The sequence below is a fragment of the Strigops habroptila genome, chromosome 1, assembly GCF_004027225.2.
Source record: "Strigops habroptila isolate Jane chromosome 1, bStrHab1.2.pri, whole genome shotgun sequence".
Lineage (NCBI taxonomy): Eukaryota > Metazoa > Chordata > Aves > Psittaciformes > Psittacidae > Strigops > Strigops habroptila.
The window spans coordinates 113329358-113344287 of NC_044277.2; the positions used below are offsets into that span (position 1 = coordinate 113329358).

General features: G+C 40.0%; 1 protein-coding gene across 2 annotated transcripts; it reads right to left on the reverse strand.

Annotated features, from left to right (window-relative positions):
* Window positions 1–760: 760 nt before the first annotated feature.
* On the reverse strand, window positions 761–14350 carry MTPAP (mitochondrial poly(A) polymerase). Of its 2 annotated transcripts, XM_030489830.1 has the most exons (9): window positions 14155–14350; window positions 11584–11756; window positions 10818–11051; window positions 10259–10483; window positions 6661–6872; window positions 4537–4763; window positions 3209–3301; window positions 3042–3115; window positions 761–1643 (listed from the first exon to the last, which is right to left on the reverse strand). In XM_030489830.1, the coding sequence occupies exons 1-9, from the start codon at window positions 14315–14317 to the stop codon at window positions 1305–1307; spliced, it is 1740 nt and encodes a 579-aa protein (XP_030345690.1). In that variant the 5' UTR covers window positions 14318–14350; the 3' UTR covers window positions 761–1304. The 2 variants fall into 2 exon arrangements, with proteins under 2 accessions (XP_030345690.1, XP_030345697.1); XM_030489837.1 differs by lacking the exon at window positions 3209–3301 and having other exon boundaries at window positions 14155–14337.
* Between the last annotated feature and the right edge of the window lie 580 nt (window positions 14351–14930).

The window sequence follows — 14930 nt, forward strand, 5'->3', positions numbered from 1 at the left end:
TGCATCCGTATGGTAATCTCCGAGTCACAGCTATTTCTTGTACAGAATTTCTGTTAAGAATAAAGACAACAGTCTGTAGAGTTACCGCTGTTGCCATTTAGTTTCAGTGCATGAGTGGCTCTCAAACTGGGCAGGTAGAATACTCACAAATGTACCTGGAAAATCTATGTGACGTTTGCTTATCATCACATCTGCTCTCCACTTACCTTTCTGACTTTTTTCCCTCCCCTCTTCCCCTTCCTCCAAAAACACTCTCTTTTGTGGCAGATGGACAGAGAACTCAATGCTTTAAGTCAATGGGAAGGATTGACTCTCACTGGACCAACTGATCTGGAAGGGGGACAATCGTCGTTTTGCTGAATATCTGAAAAATATAGCAAGACTGGGAACAGGATTCCAGCATGATACCTGATTCCCTATAGATCTCTGCAAGGAACAGATCCTTCTGCAAAGCATAGTGAGAGGAAGGCTTTGGTGTTGTCTAGTAGGCAGCAACTTTTGAGGAGAGTGATGAGGCAAGAAGGCCATGCAAAAGCCCCTGCCTGAACCTGAAAGACAGGTTTAAAGTGAAGTTGAAGGCAAGATGAGAAACATGAGTGTATATACAAGTGTGGTGGGAACCAGTCCTATGGGTACAAACAACAAAAGAGTCAACTGAAGAAATTTCAAATCAAATGGTAAATACAAGAACAAAACCACTTTTCCACCATGGAACAGTTGCACTGCCCTTGGAGAGCAATGTCTTACGAAACGGCAAACCTTACTATCTAATTCCATTCTCTTTATTTTGTCTTGGCACTATCTACATGAATGGAAAACGATTGCAAAAATAGATACATGCACTTCGGTTTTACTGGGTTTCCAAAACATGATTGGATTGGAAGCAATGGTTCTAACACATTAATCTTTCAAACTGAGGTTTTACCAAAAGGTGGTTGTTTCTTGAGCTTTTACTTAGGATATCATTTGTATGTTAGCCATCAGAATTCCCAAAGGCTTCTTCTCATGCTGTTCCTGTCAGTCTTTTTTTAAACAGGGCCCTACTGAAGACTACTTCCAAAATGTATCTGTAAAACTTGCATTTGAATGCTCTTCATTCATCAAACAGATGGCAAAATGAAGAGCAAGGAGAAAAATGTACAGAAAGAAAGCAGACCTGTACAAAAAGCATCACAATGGAAAACAGAGGTCATTTTACTCTCCATTTCACCATAATAGAAATATTAAAAGTAATGTTCTTCAGACTGTGTGTCACTTTCAATTCCTAAAACAGAATATCAGCTACTGTGTTTCTGTGCTGAAAGTCACTTTCCCACTGCTTTTTGTAGACTGTTTGGATTATTTAACTTTAAAGAGTCCAAGAGGTTTCTGATTGTTTCACTTCCTATTCCTTTCATCCTATTCTTCATCTTGTTGGAATTACTTTTTCCAAATGGTATCAGTAGGGCTGCCAGTCCCCAAGGCTCTTTATTGATCATTTGCTGAGCTTTCTCTTCCTTCCGTAAAATCCAGGCACTTTCTCTGGCCATAGCCACAAATTTCTCCAGCTGTGGCTGATTAACATTCTTGCTAATATTAAGGTCTTGTTCAAAGGGATTCCAGATATAAAGAGGAGACGATTCAGGTTTATTTACTTCCTTTCCCTGCAGACAGTGGAAAGAAAAAGCCAAAGTTGCATATGTGTATTACAGGCTGAGCAAATAACAAATCACTTGAATTATTACATTAGCATTACAAGTATTTTGACCTAGTAGAGAACTTTTTGCAAAAAAAAAATCCCAGTTATTATTAATCAAGTTAATTTTCCTGTCAACCTGACTGTATGACTCCTGTTCTCTGGATCCTCTTAGTGGTGGTATTCCTTGCTGCATCCAGCTTAGATTTCCTTCAAGGCAAAGAACATACAACTACAGCTTAGCCTGTCTTTTTGGCCGTTTTCCCGTTTGCTTTTCCACAAACTTCAGACCTCACTGATTGCGGCTTCCTACTCCTATCTCTCTCCATTTGTGTACGGGCAGCATGAGTGTATCATATTAACCTGCATAGCCCAGTTTGATAAACTACTACAAGCACTTAAACTGTTCGAACCACTCCTCTTTCAGTACTCATTAGGAGCTAGTATAACAAAACAAGATTACTACTTTGGTTGAAATTGCTCCCCATTCAGTCTGTCCTTTAAGTACAGAGGTATTCAGGTCATGGTCCCCTTTTGGGCAAGTCGTTGACAACTATGTAGTTTGCTATTTCAACACGCTTCCATCTCGGCACTTATCAGTGCTACTCGGCTGACCTGCTCTGTATTATGGAATCTCTTCAGGCCTTCCACCGCAAGCTGTAGCGGGAATCTACCAACTACTGCTAGTCCAGGAAGTGTCCACGTACATGCCACATACTCTTGCCCAGGCCCAAGAGTACTGACTAGTTAAACAGAAAAACATCAGCAGCACAGACATTTGCCCTGATAAGCTCAGGCTCCAGCATGTGTATATTTTTTGCTTGCCTTTTTTAAGGCTTAATGGCAACCAAAAGTTCCCCAGGTTAGTGAATCAGTTTCTAAGATCAACCTGCAGCAGCAAAAAGATCTCTTAATGCCAGTAATCCCATGTAGGAAACAGAACACAAACAAGTGTCCACACAGCAACACAGCACTGAAACCCCTGCAAGCAGCCCAGCAGGAACAGGTGGAAGTTAAGGCAGCTACAGTTATCTATGTAGCAAAACAGCTTCTGTTTTTTAAAACTGCCACTTTTATTACAGGGTTTTCATGAAAAACCATAGAGGCTTAGCATCAGAGTTTGTGCTTTCCGACATACCCAAGTAATGACACTGTAAATGTCCTTAATGGTGCTATAAGTGATAAGGCTTTGAGAGGAAAACTTCCTGCCTTCACAGAAAGGACACTGTTTCTGGATACAACCGATGCAAATAGACTTTGTATATGCAATTAAAAATGACAGAAACTCTTGCTTAGCATATGTAGTTTGTCAAATGGCAGACAAAGAAATTCAGTTGATACTGATGAGAGATTAAAATTCATTCACCTTTCGAAGGTTTATGGAATTCCTTCTGAAATCAAAGTTTCCATAATATTCAAAAAAGTCACCCAACAATACATCTAAGGGAAAGAGAAACAACAGTAACATTAAAAGTTTATTTTCAATATGCTCATAAAAAAATAATTTTAAAAAGTTGATGACAATTTACCTACCAAGTGTTTCTGTATTATTTGTACGTTTAATCTTGCTTAAATCACTAACAAATGAGCAATCATATCCTCCAATTACAAGCTTGTCTTTTTGATCTGAAACAAAAATCATGGGCATAATTTTAAGTGATAAATAATAAAATGCCATTGTGTTTAATAAAATTCAGATAACAGACATGACTGAATTTGATGAATGCTATTGCATCAAGTACCTCAAATTAGGAGTTCACAAGTGAACTTTCAGGTTAAGATTCAACTTCAGTGCTTAAAAATTTAAAATAAAGAAGTCCATGGACAGGCAAAGGAAAAGAAGCATGAGTAAATGCTGTATTTTTAAAAGCCTACAGGAATAAGGTATAGGATATCTTTGTATCTCTTAAGTTACTTATTTTAAGTAACAAACCTGATATCTCTGCATACAGAGCTTTATCACACACTAAACAGCACAAATCTCTGAGGTTAATAACTATGAGGGTTTCAAAAAATTAGACCCTAAGTGTCCACTGCCTTTTTTTGAAAAACTTAAAAGATGTTTAGGAATATTCTTGTAAAATTTCAGTGCAGGTGTTTTGGCTTATGTATTAAAAAAAAAAAAAAAAAATCTATAGAATTCTGATGGAATGTTTCAACTGTTTTTAAAGCAACTGGACACAGACCTTTTTCTCCACTCAGAGCACTCAAACCTTCCAGAGAAGCATGTCAATAAGCAGAAGGCATGAGTGATGAATCAAGAACTTGGGGTGTCATTCTCTATGCTTTCCTAAGATTTACTGAAGATAATACACCTTGAAAGCTACGTATGAAACAGCCAGAACAGCTTGTTTGGGAAGATAAAAGGATTATTTGCAGATGGCCTAGACAGTCTCAAGGATATTATAAATTGTGAGGAAAAAATATAGCCTTTCTTTTAAACATTTGGTATCTATAAAACAATACACATCATACCAGTCTGCACAAAATTCTTAACAACTGCAGAGACATCTGAGACCCTGAAAGTCTTTTAAAAAAACCAAAATAGAAAATAAATGAAAACAAAAGCTAGCATGGGAGCACTGAGCAAATAAATGAGCTCTTGATTATCTGAGGCACAGAACAAGCCTAACCCCTCTAAACAGAATTTAGTATTGTATTGAAAATGGATATTTTGCCTTTAAAATATATTATTTTCACAAAAAAAATACATCTAAAACCTGTATATTCCCTTAAACATAAGGCACACATAGTATGCATTAGCATTTGAGAACATAAAGAAATTGCTTGAGTTTATTGATCACTTTAGAGAAAATAAATGTGAAAGTCACTGCAATAAACACACAAAGAGCTGTCCTCACCTGCCAGTTCTTTAAGTTGATCTAGTGTTGGAATGATAGGTGGTGATCTCCTTTGCAGAAAAAACATGACCATCATGGTCAGAGAGAAGTTTGTAATCCAGGTACCAGGAATACTATTTGTAAGTCCATGAACACGGGCCCAACATCGTACACTGAACACTAGTGCTCTTACACGGGAATCCAGACAGCCATAGATGTACAAGAGTTCTGAACTTTTTATAGCAATGCTGAAGAAGAATTGAAAAGTAAGAGACATGTAAATAATGAGAGAACTGTGAAGTACCAGATGCAGTGTTCACTGTTCAGCCCTACAGCAGCAGTGGGGTATCCATAAAAACCCACATTTAACTTTTATGCATTTAAAAAAATAGAAGAGAATGCCTGAAATTGTCCAGGATGAAATACTTGGTGATTTTCCATAGTAATAAGTATACAGTTATGGGTAAATAACAATACTGCATTTGCACTGTTCCCTTGTTCCACATCATAGTGTGAGTTAAACAAACAAACAAACAAAAATCAAACCAAACAAACAAGAAAGAAAGAAACAAAATAAGTCCCATCAAGTACTCGGGAATGAAACTATACATAATGAAGGCAAAAAACATAATTTAGCCACAATTGCCTTTGAGGTACATTAGATAGTATCACTATCCTAACACTGTATTGAAAAATACATGAAGTGCAGAGATACAATGGAATCTGCAAAACAAGTCAATTTTCAAATTACTAATATTTGGTCCTTCTAAAAAACTCTACCAATATAGAAGGATAAAGGTTTTCAGATGGATCAGTTTTTTTATCTGCTTCATCATATGGTCATACAAACATTCATGTAGTGTACAAATCGGAGGGCAAGAAAAAGGAGAAGAAAAATGGAAGCATAGTGTGAGAGCAAAACTTATTTTGGGTTCAGTTTAAAGTACTTGTTAAACTACAGCTGCAGGAGTTTTTACTCCTAATCTTGCACTGAATTCTTCTAAAAATCCACCATGGCATTTTGGGGAAATTTACCATGTTGAAGTTTTACACCTGGACTTCTAAAACTTCAGCTCTGAAGTGCTTCCTTGTGTCCAGAGATTTGGTTTTACTCCAAATGATAACAAGACAACACCCGCAGTCCCAACCAGCCAAACTCTCAGTAGAGAATTAAAAGGAAATGTTCACATGCCGACTTTCACTGTGGTTGCATATACAAAATAATATACAAAAGCAATTTTATTGCAAGACATCTGTTCAGCACTGCCTTAACAACTCCTGCATATTCTGAAATGGAATTTTGGGTAATTCAGAAAATTCAGGCTAGGTTCTGATTGTATCTCATGTAGACAAATCACAAAATCTGCACTAAAAGTCTTATCAAAAGTATTCTCAAAGATAATCACTCACATTCTACTATTCCCTGACAACAACAAAAAGAGTTACTCATTTTTGATTATGTATCCTTGAACCAGTGCTATGGACGTATTCTGGATTGAGGTGGGTATTTCTTAATAAATAAGTGACAGCAAAACAAATCATATGTTTTACTATCAACCAAACGAGAGTAAGCTGTAAGAGGAAAAACAGATGCAAAGAGAGGTATTTGTAAGAAGCTTGCTCCCTCTATTGGGCATTGCGGTGAAAGGTCCAACATGACAGTAACACTTGAGACTCCGTTTTCAGATGCAGCAAGTTAATTTAGCATTCAAGATATCTTGTCAGCAAACAGTTGTATGCAGACCGTTAAGAAGAAAAGGCCACCAAAATAACTAGAAGCCAAATAACTGAAAATTAACACAATGGAGCTGCTTAATCTGAAAACCAATCAAAAGAAGGCAGTGCATATACCCATACACATGAAGGGAAGTAACAACTAACAAGCATTGCCTTCTTTCAATTCCTTATAAATCAACCTTACTGTATAGAGTGGTTTCAGCCAGCAAGTATTTCCTATGCTGGAGAAAGATATCTTAACTACATCAAAACTTAAGCTCTAGAAGTCAAATATATCCTTTTTACTTTCAGAGCCAACATTCACATCTGTTACCACCACAGAAAGGAGGAGATGAAACAGTTTTCATTACCCATTTTCAGAACATAATTACATTAGTATTCTTTCTAAACTTTTTAAAACGGTCTCACCTGTTGCTCACTGACAGATCACACTGGAATCCTGTCGGTTGATGGGAAAATTTCACTAGTGGGCAGCGAGCATTGAGTATCTTCTGCACACTCACACATCCAGGACCAAAATTATCAAGGCAATCACCAATCACAGACAGAATTTTCTGGGTTGCTAATCTTTCAGATGGTAATCTCTTCATTTGATATTCCATTTCAAAGGGACCTTTTTTCTAACACAGAATTTTAAATGTAAAGTGTTAGCCGTGGAACCAGAGACATTTAAGAATAATTGTGACAGACTACGAGAATTTGCAAAGGAGTTTCAATTAAAGATTGATAGACAAGAATTATTCAAAGCAACGTGCAGAACTTTGAAAAAGGTAAAAACATATTGTATTATCTTTTATATTCTTTGTCAGTGATTCCATTTTTCCAGACTAATAGTAATCAACTTACCCTCATCTGAACAAGTAACTTTACAGTATAACATTACTACGTATCACTATTGCCTACAATAAGTAATTCTGGAATTCCTGAGAGAGCATATGCAATCTGACTGAAAAGAGGAGCATACAGTGAGATTAGAGAGGCAAACGACAGCCAAAACACCCTTAATTTCAAACCACCAGTAATTCCATTTCAGATCCTCAAAGAACAATGCATCGTTAGTGAATCAAATAGCAGTGTAAAGGAAAATGTCTTTTTCATTTAAAAAAATTCAAAAAACCCCAAAAACCCGTGCAAATAACTTCATCCGTCAAATTGAAGATAAGCTTCTGTAAGACCTAAAACAATCACTTCACAACACATACAGTTTTTATGACAAATAAAGACACCTGTGAAGAGGTATTCTGACAACATCAGAAATTAATTTTCCTGTAGGTCTTTGTATTTTGAACTGTCATATTTGTAGTGTATACCTCAATAAAGTGACTTCATACCTATGAAATCTCTGTTCTCTTTATAGTCCCTCTATGTTTCTAAGAAGCCTCAGCTGATTTTGCTTGCTAATTCAATAGGTGACACTGACCCGCCTTAGAACACATCATGAGTGAATGCACGCTATACAAACAGCATTACACAGTGACCTAACTAGTCCTCTGAGACACAGGGGAGGTTACTTTTGTTGTCACAAGTTAGTGCAAAAGAAACATGGGCTCACAGACAGGAGAAACGATTCAGAAGTTAAGGACCTTGGAACCTTTCCCATAAACTCAATTTAGGTGCTGAATTTCTGAGTTGCTCCAGCAATCACTGAAGTGGACTGTTCCTGCTCTTGCCAACAGTTCTCCAGACAGCATGTGTGTTTGACCATACCAGGAGAGAGATCCCTCATCCATTTAGCTGTGTAGCTGCACGCTACAGCAGGGCTGGCTCAAAGAGAAAAGAGCCTGTAACTATTAACATCGAGGTAGGTAACAAGAGAAAAAAAATATGGGAACTTGGCCAACATGTAGGTGTGCTGGTGTTCAGACCTTTTTGTTTGTGACAAAAATCACAACGTGCCTTCCCAAACAGCAGCTCAATATCTCTCAAAAGCTGAATAAAGACTTTTTTTTGTAATGATAAAACACATACTCTTAATCATGGATAGGACTTTCTTACATAGCTTTGGTGCCTGCTGAGCAGGGTGAAGTACTGATACACTTGCCCCAGTCCTGGGGTTCTCCACCTATTCTTGCCATGTCACTCAGAACAGCAAATGTACATAAAGTAAACTATTACTCGGGAGTAAACTGATACAGTAGCTTACCAGCATAACTGTTTTAACACAAAAACTGTTACTTTAAAAATATCACAGAACTCTGTTTTATGTCATTCACTAATATCCCAAACTGCCGACATGTTAAAAATGCCATACTCATGGTCAAACATTACATTGATAATCCACTCTTGGTAAAGAATGCTCCCACTTTTGCTGCTTTTTTAATTCACAATTAGCAAGCAGTTTACCATAAGACTAAAAAGAATGTCATTTAATGTAAATAGGTACTGAAATGCCTGGTACTCCTCCATTGCTGGTACCTCCTAAAAGGCTGCAATAGAGCAGAAATCAGAAGATACCCATGCCACTGCTGCTCTATCATCTTATAGCTAAAGCTACCTCCCCTTGTCTTCACTTGTTCTAAGATAGTCAAGTAACGTATACTAGTCACACAATTTGCCAGGGAGAATACTGTTCTCCCTACAAATCACACTGCCAACTACGTGAGACTTTTGCCTTTCTCTGAAGTATTGTCTCTTGCCCATCACAGGTGACGAGCCCAATGTTAGTATCAGGTTTACACGGCAAGGTTTTGGTAGTAGGGGAGCTGCAGGGGTGGCTTCTTCGAGAAGCCACCAGAAGCTGCTCCTAGTGTTGGACAGGGACAGTTCCAGCCAGCTCCAAGATGGACCAGCCACTGGCCAAACCTGAGCCTGTCAGCGACGCTCTAACGTTCCTTATTTTACATACTTTTACATTGATGCAGCAGATGTGCCCATGTTTTAACACTCTAAAATGTCAACAAAACCAACAAGATCATCTTCAGTGCATATAGTCTGTGCTTGCACGCAAGACAAAAGCTTTGCTGCACCACACAGAGTATAAGTATGCCACACAGCCTATCAACCTACCATGTAATCTGAAGGCACACACTCAGATAGTATCCCTGCTGGCTCTTGCTGCAGCATCCTCATAGTAGTAAGTCTGTGAACCATCCACAAGTAATCACAACTGCTAGTAAACCTGTCCATCATCAAATAGCAACAAAGTTCACAACAGAACTTCTATTTCTATAGAGGATGAATACTAAAGAAAACAGCTAGTTACAAAACATGCTTTGAAAATAGGCGTTTTATACTTCAAAGATTTTTCCCTCAAAATTTAAGAGGCAACTTTACTGTTTAAATGTAAAGGGTTCCTAGATTTTAACAATTCACACATGATGTGTGTGTGAACTCTTCAGCTGACATTTTGCTTTCGTTGTGTCTGATCACTGCAATAGTACTAAAAACTATGTATGTTTGAAGGGATATTTCTTTAAAAGTAATGTATATGGCAATACACAAATTGTACAGAAAAGCTGAGTGAATTTTTAATCTTCAAAAGCTTAACCCTATCATGATTTTAGTTTTTTTAAGGAAAACAAAGCTAGTTTTTCACAAACTATCACCATACAAATAAAGAGTTTTCAAAATGCCAGAATCACTTACTTAATTACCTATTAAGAATCCATGAAAACCCTAAGAATCAAAGCCAAGCTTTAAAACAGCATGGATGAAGCCCAGCAGCTTCGTCCATGAAGATGAAACCACAACAGTAGAATGGGAAGGTCTGACGTTGCATCCATTTCAGACAATGAGGGCCTTTTTCACAGGGAAATACACCCTACCAGTACAAAGTCTACATCAACACCAAATCATTTTCTTCCTATTGCAAGGAAGATGTTTTTCATATCACATCCAGCTTTTGAAAGTCTTCAAATCCAAACTTTCAAATAAACTTGTTCACAGTCTATAGTATGAACTGATGTAAAACCTAAGTATAAACAATTTGATTTCTGTGTGTGGAACAGCAAATGAGCTGCTCTGTTGAAGAAATCCAATAGGTTGAAGATGTAGAGCATAATCTTACCATTTTTGCAGCATGCTTTTGTGTATCACGGAAGTCCAGAAACATGTCCACATCACATCCCAGTTTGCCAAAGGTGTTGACTGAAGAGCCAAATGGTTTTACTGTGCTGTCTGGAAAATACGCATGTGCAAAATCCCGAACCAGGGAACATACCAGATATCGGAGCTTGATATTTTCATCTGTAAGCTGATACTCATTCAGTAGAATGTACATCTGACTGCTTATCTAGTTGAGAAAATAAATACTTTGAATATAAAATCACCCACTTTCTGTCTGTTAGCATACATTTACATCTACTTAACATCACTGCAACTGGAAGATTTTTTTTAATCTCAAATGTGCTTATTTCATAAAGAAAAAATTATTTTGACAATCAAAATTCCTAATTTCATCCATTTTTTCAATGAAGGAGAACCACTCACACAAAAATCTAAAAGAGGTTGAGGGTGTTTTTACAAAATAGAAATAAATTGTTTGGTAAGTTGCATATGACCACATGCAAATCTGAAATAGGCATGGTTCATTTCTGATTGACAGAGATCAAGAAACCTCTACTTACACTGTCTGCATGACAAAGCTTCTGAATAAGGTCTTTCACTGGAATGTGAAACTGAGGAGAGAGGTGAAGTGGTGTCTCTTCAGCAGCTTGACTAACTGGGTTTTTCAGCATGAAAGTAAAAAGTCTAGATTTAAATGGAACAACGTGATACTCCGCAGCACTTGGGACTCCAATGGCGTCCTGCAATGAGGCTATACTGTTCTTTTCCGAAAATTCTATTAAAGCATGGATACCCTAAAACATCAAGAATGCAAACAGACAGGGTTAGATAAATGCATACAAGTCCTGAAATGATACTATTTAGATGTTCCTGGGAGTATTGAGACAGTTTAATATGACAGTCCTGAAGCCGAATGCTAGGTTCTGTACCTCAACAATTTTTAAATGCTTCCTCACAAATGATCAGAAATATTTAAGATATGCTATTCATGGCAGTAAGCACTAAACATAAAAGTTCTAAAATCTATTTATCTTCACAACTGCAACGTTTAAGAAACGCATAAGAGTGTTATCTCTATTGTTAGAACAATGCAGAGTGCACTGCTATGTGAAAGTTTCAAAGGTTTAGTGTAAAACAGGTTAGCTATGCCTTAAGTGTTGCTTAGCTGACTTATGAATAAAAATCCGTTGCCCAGCATTAACAAAGATAAAAAATTAATTTAATATACTAATTATATATCATTTTCTTAACTTGCATTGTGAGGCCTTGACCAAATGCTGGTATTTCTTTTTGTCTAAATTTTACTTTACTTTGTTAATTACTTACCCGATTTTCAAAAAAGAAATGACTCTTAATGTTTCCATGACTGGATAAATATTGCAATAATTTGTTTTCATTAAGTTTTGGTGGGCACTTAATTAAAACAGTCCGTTCTGCTTGCTCCAATCGTTCTGTTTGGACCTCAGTGAATGTCTTCTTTCCGGTATTGACTTCAGCATCTGTGAGAAGAAATGAGCATCAAGACTCTTCTATATAAACAGGAAGATTTAAAACTGATTTTAGTACATTTAGTCTCTTTTTCTGGATTGAACAACTCGCCAAAGGTTTGTCCTGGCTCTCTGAGAGGGTTACAGCAAAAGAGAAAACAATCAAGAATGAGTGAAAGACACAAACATAAGTGTATTTCTGCCACAAATGCATACATTTGTAAGAACAAGAAATAGCAAATATAGGAAGAAAACAATACTGACTTCCCTTGATGCCCCAGGAAGCTTGATAATACAAGGAATCTTTTCTCTCCATTGATTTGCTGCTCACCATCAAAAAACTCAGCACGCAGAGTCAGACTCTACATATGAGTCTGGAAATACCAGCTAGGGTATGAGGTAGAGCTAGACCTTTGGCAAGCTGCGCTGGAAAGATAATCTCTCTCAGCTACCACAAAACCAGCACTTTCACCTTCGGAACAATTCAACGTTGGCTTATTTCTACAACTCGTCACCTTCTTTTACAGTAAACTCCTACTCAAAATTTTCATTTAATACTACACTTTCATCTGCTCTACTACAATAAACCCACAGATTAGTCATATCTTGCCACACTACTGGCAATCTACATTGCTGCTGACAGCCTAGAGAATTAACATGGAAATGAGACATGTTAAACGTCCAGAAACACAGACACTTTTTTCTTGATTGCATACATGAAAAGGGGACATGTCCTGAATTTGAAATCATAATCACTTGCCTGCATAACTCTCAAACTGATCTACTGACCACAGCACATTACTAGAGCCTGTGAAGCTGCTGCCTGTTAATACTGCCATTTGTAAGTCAGACTGGAGAACATGCTGTTACTTCCCTGCAGCTACTATCTGCTACAGGAAGACTCAGCAGACTGCTCTTTCTTCTGCGCAAAATCTTCTTGATTTTGAGGAACCCATGGGATATGGCAACCTCAAGGAAATCTTAACTATCACCCAATGACATTTATTAGTATTTATTATTATTAAAAAAAAAAAATTATTTCTCAAACTTAAACAGGTGAGATTTAGGTTAGATATAAGAACGAAATTCTTTACTGAGAATGGTGAGGCCCTGGCACAGGTTGCCCAGAGAAGTTGTGGCTGCCCCATCCCTGGCAGCGTTCAAGGGCAGGTTGGATGAGGCTTGGAGCAACCTGGTCTAGTGGAAGGTGTCCCTGCCCATGGCAGGAGATTGGAACTGGGTGATCTTAAGCTCCTTTCCAACCCTAACTATTCTATAATTTTATTTTACAAATTCATGGAGCTCTTACATAGCCTTGTAAATGCGAAGCAACATAGTTTTTTTGATAGCTTAGTTGTATAAAGCATTTTTCATCAGAAAACCAAATAAGCACTTTATGAAGATGATAAAAATTCTATTTTCCTTATGGTCAGAGCAGCATGAAGTGACTCTGATGCAGAAAGGACAAGTCCTATAGACGAGTGACACAATCAGGAGATGAACCTGGATCTTCTCACTCCCACAGCTCTGCATTATGCCAGACTGCCCATGTGATTCCCGCCCGATTTACTGCCTGTACGTGCTTAGTTACTACAGCAGCAGATGTGCTCTGACATCTCTTCCTGGCTCCGCTGTCATCTGCACAGAGCACAGCACAGGTGCAGACGATCACATCCAAAAGGTGGTTGGAAACATTTTAAATGCATGAGAGACAATCCAATTTGCTTTCTTCCCCTGTTCTATACAACATTTCCAGTTAGTGCCAGAGTTTCACCGTTATTTTAAACAGGTATACACCAGCACTCCTGCTGGAAGAAACGACACCATTCTCCACATGGTGCTCGTAGATATTCTAATGCTGCCCTCTGCATGCTGATGCTAATGCAAGCATACACACAGTCATATAGCAAACCAGGTGAGACTAATGATCAAAGTTATACTCCAAAAAAAGAATCATTAACCGAAATCTGGTCACATTCCAACAGGTCCACGTCCCTTTTATGTTTGGGGTGCAGAACTGAAGGCAGTACTCAGGTAGGATCTCACATGAGTGGAGAAGAGGGGGAAATTCATTCACCTCCAGCCCGTTTCTAGGTTTAATAAACCAAGTCCCAGACAACGCCAGCAGACTCCGGCCTCCCAGCTTGCACCCTGGCCGGGAAAGCACGGACCGACCCAGCCGCCGCAGGATGCCCCCGCTGCTGCAGGAGCTCCCAGGCCCTGAGCAGCTACTGAAGCCCGGGAGGCCGGCACTGCCCAGGCGCCTCTCCCGAGGCCGATCCTCCCGCCGCAAACACGGCAGGTGGCCACGCCACTCCTCGCGCCCTCTCCGGACCCCCTGGCCCCCCGGCAGGCACAGCCGTACCGGCGAGACCCTGAGGGGAACGCGGCGCGGCCCGGCGACCCCTACCTTCACCCGGCTCCTCGGGGGCGGCCGCCTGCGGCGCCCTCTGCACCGCGGCGCCGGAGGAGCCGGGCCGGACGTGCCCGCGGGGCTGCCCGTGCCCCGGGCCGGGGAGGCGCAGGCGGCCCCGCAGCAGCGACAGCGCCCGCCCGACCGCGCGGTGCGCCATTACCGGGCCGGCAGCAGCTCTGCGCAGGCGCCCGCCCTGCGTTGGACGGCGGCCGGAGAGGCTCAGCCTTCCTTCGTCTGGCACGGAGGGGCTCCCGGCGTACCGGGCTGCCCCGGGGCTACCGGCGCGACGTTTGCCGGGCCGGGCAGGACTGCTGTCAGCGCCGAGGCGTGTGAGAGCGGGGAGCTGCCTGCTCTGGCATGAGGGAGCAAACTAACCGGCCAGCCCAGGCCGGGCCGGGCGCAAGGCGTGTGGGTGCCCATGTGAGGCAGCACGGAGCGGGGCCTGGCAGGACTCCCGCCAGGCAAGGGCAGGAGGGTAAAGGTGGGCATGGGGGTGAACCCGAAGGGGCCAGTGGCCAAAGTGATAGGGGCCGAATGCAGGGTTTGGCTGACTGGCTGTTTAAGAAGGGGAAGCACTGGTGATAGCTACTGGTGATAGCTCTAGGTGCAGTCAAGAAATGCATTAGGGCTTAATTATTGAAACGTACCAAATAAAGAGTGTGTTTCTTAGTAATAGATACATAATAACGTGGCTGCTCCATCCCTGGAGGTGTTCAAGGCTAGGATGCGGCTTTGAGCAACCTGGTCTAGTGTGAGGTGTCCCAGCCGGT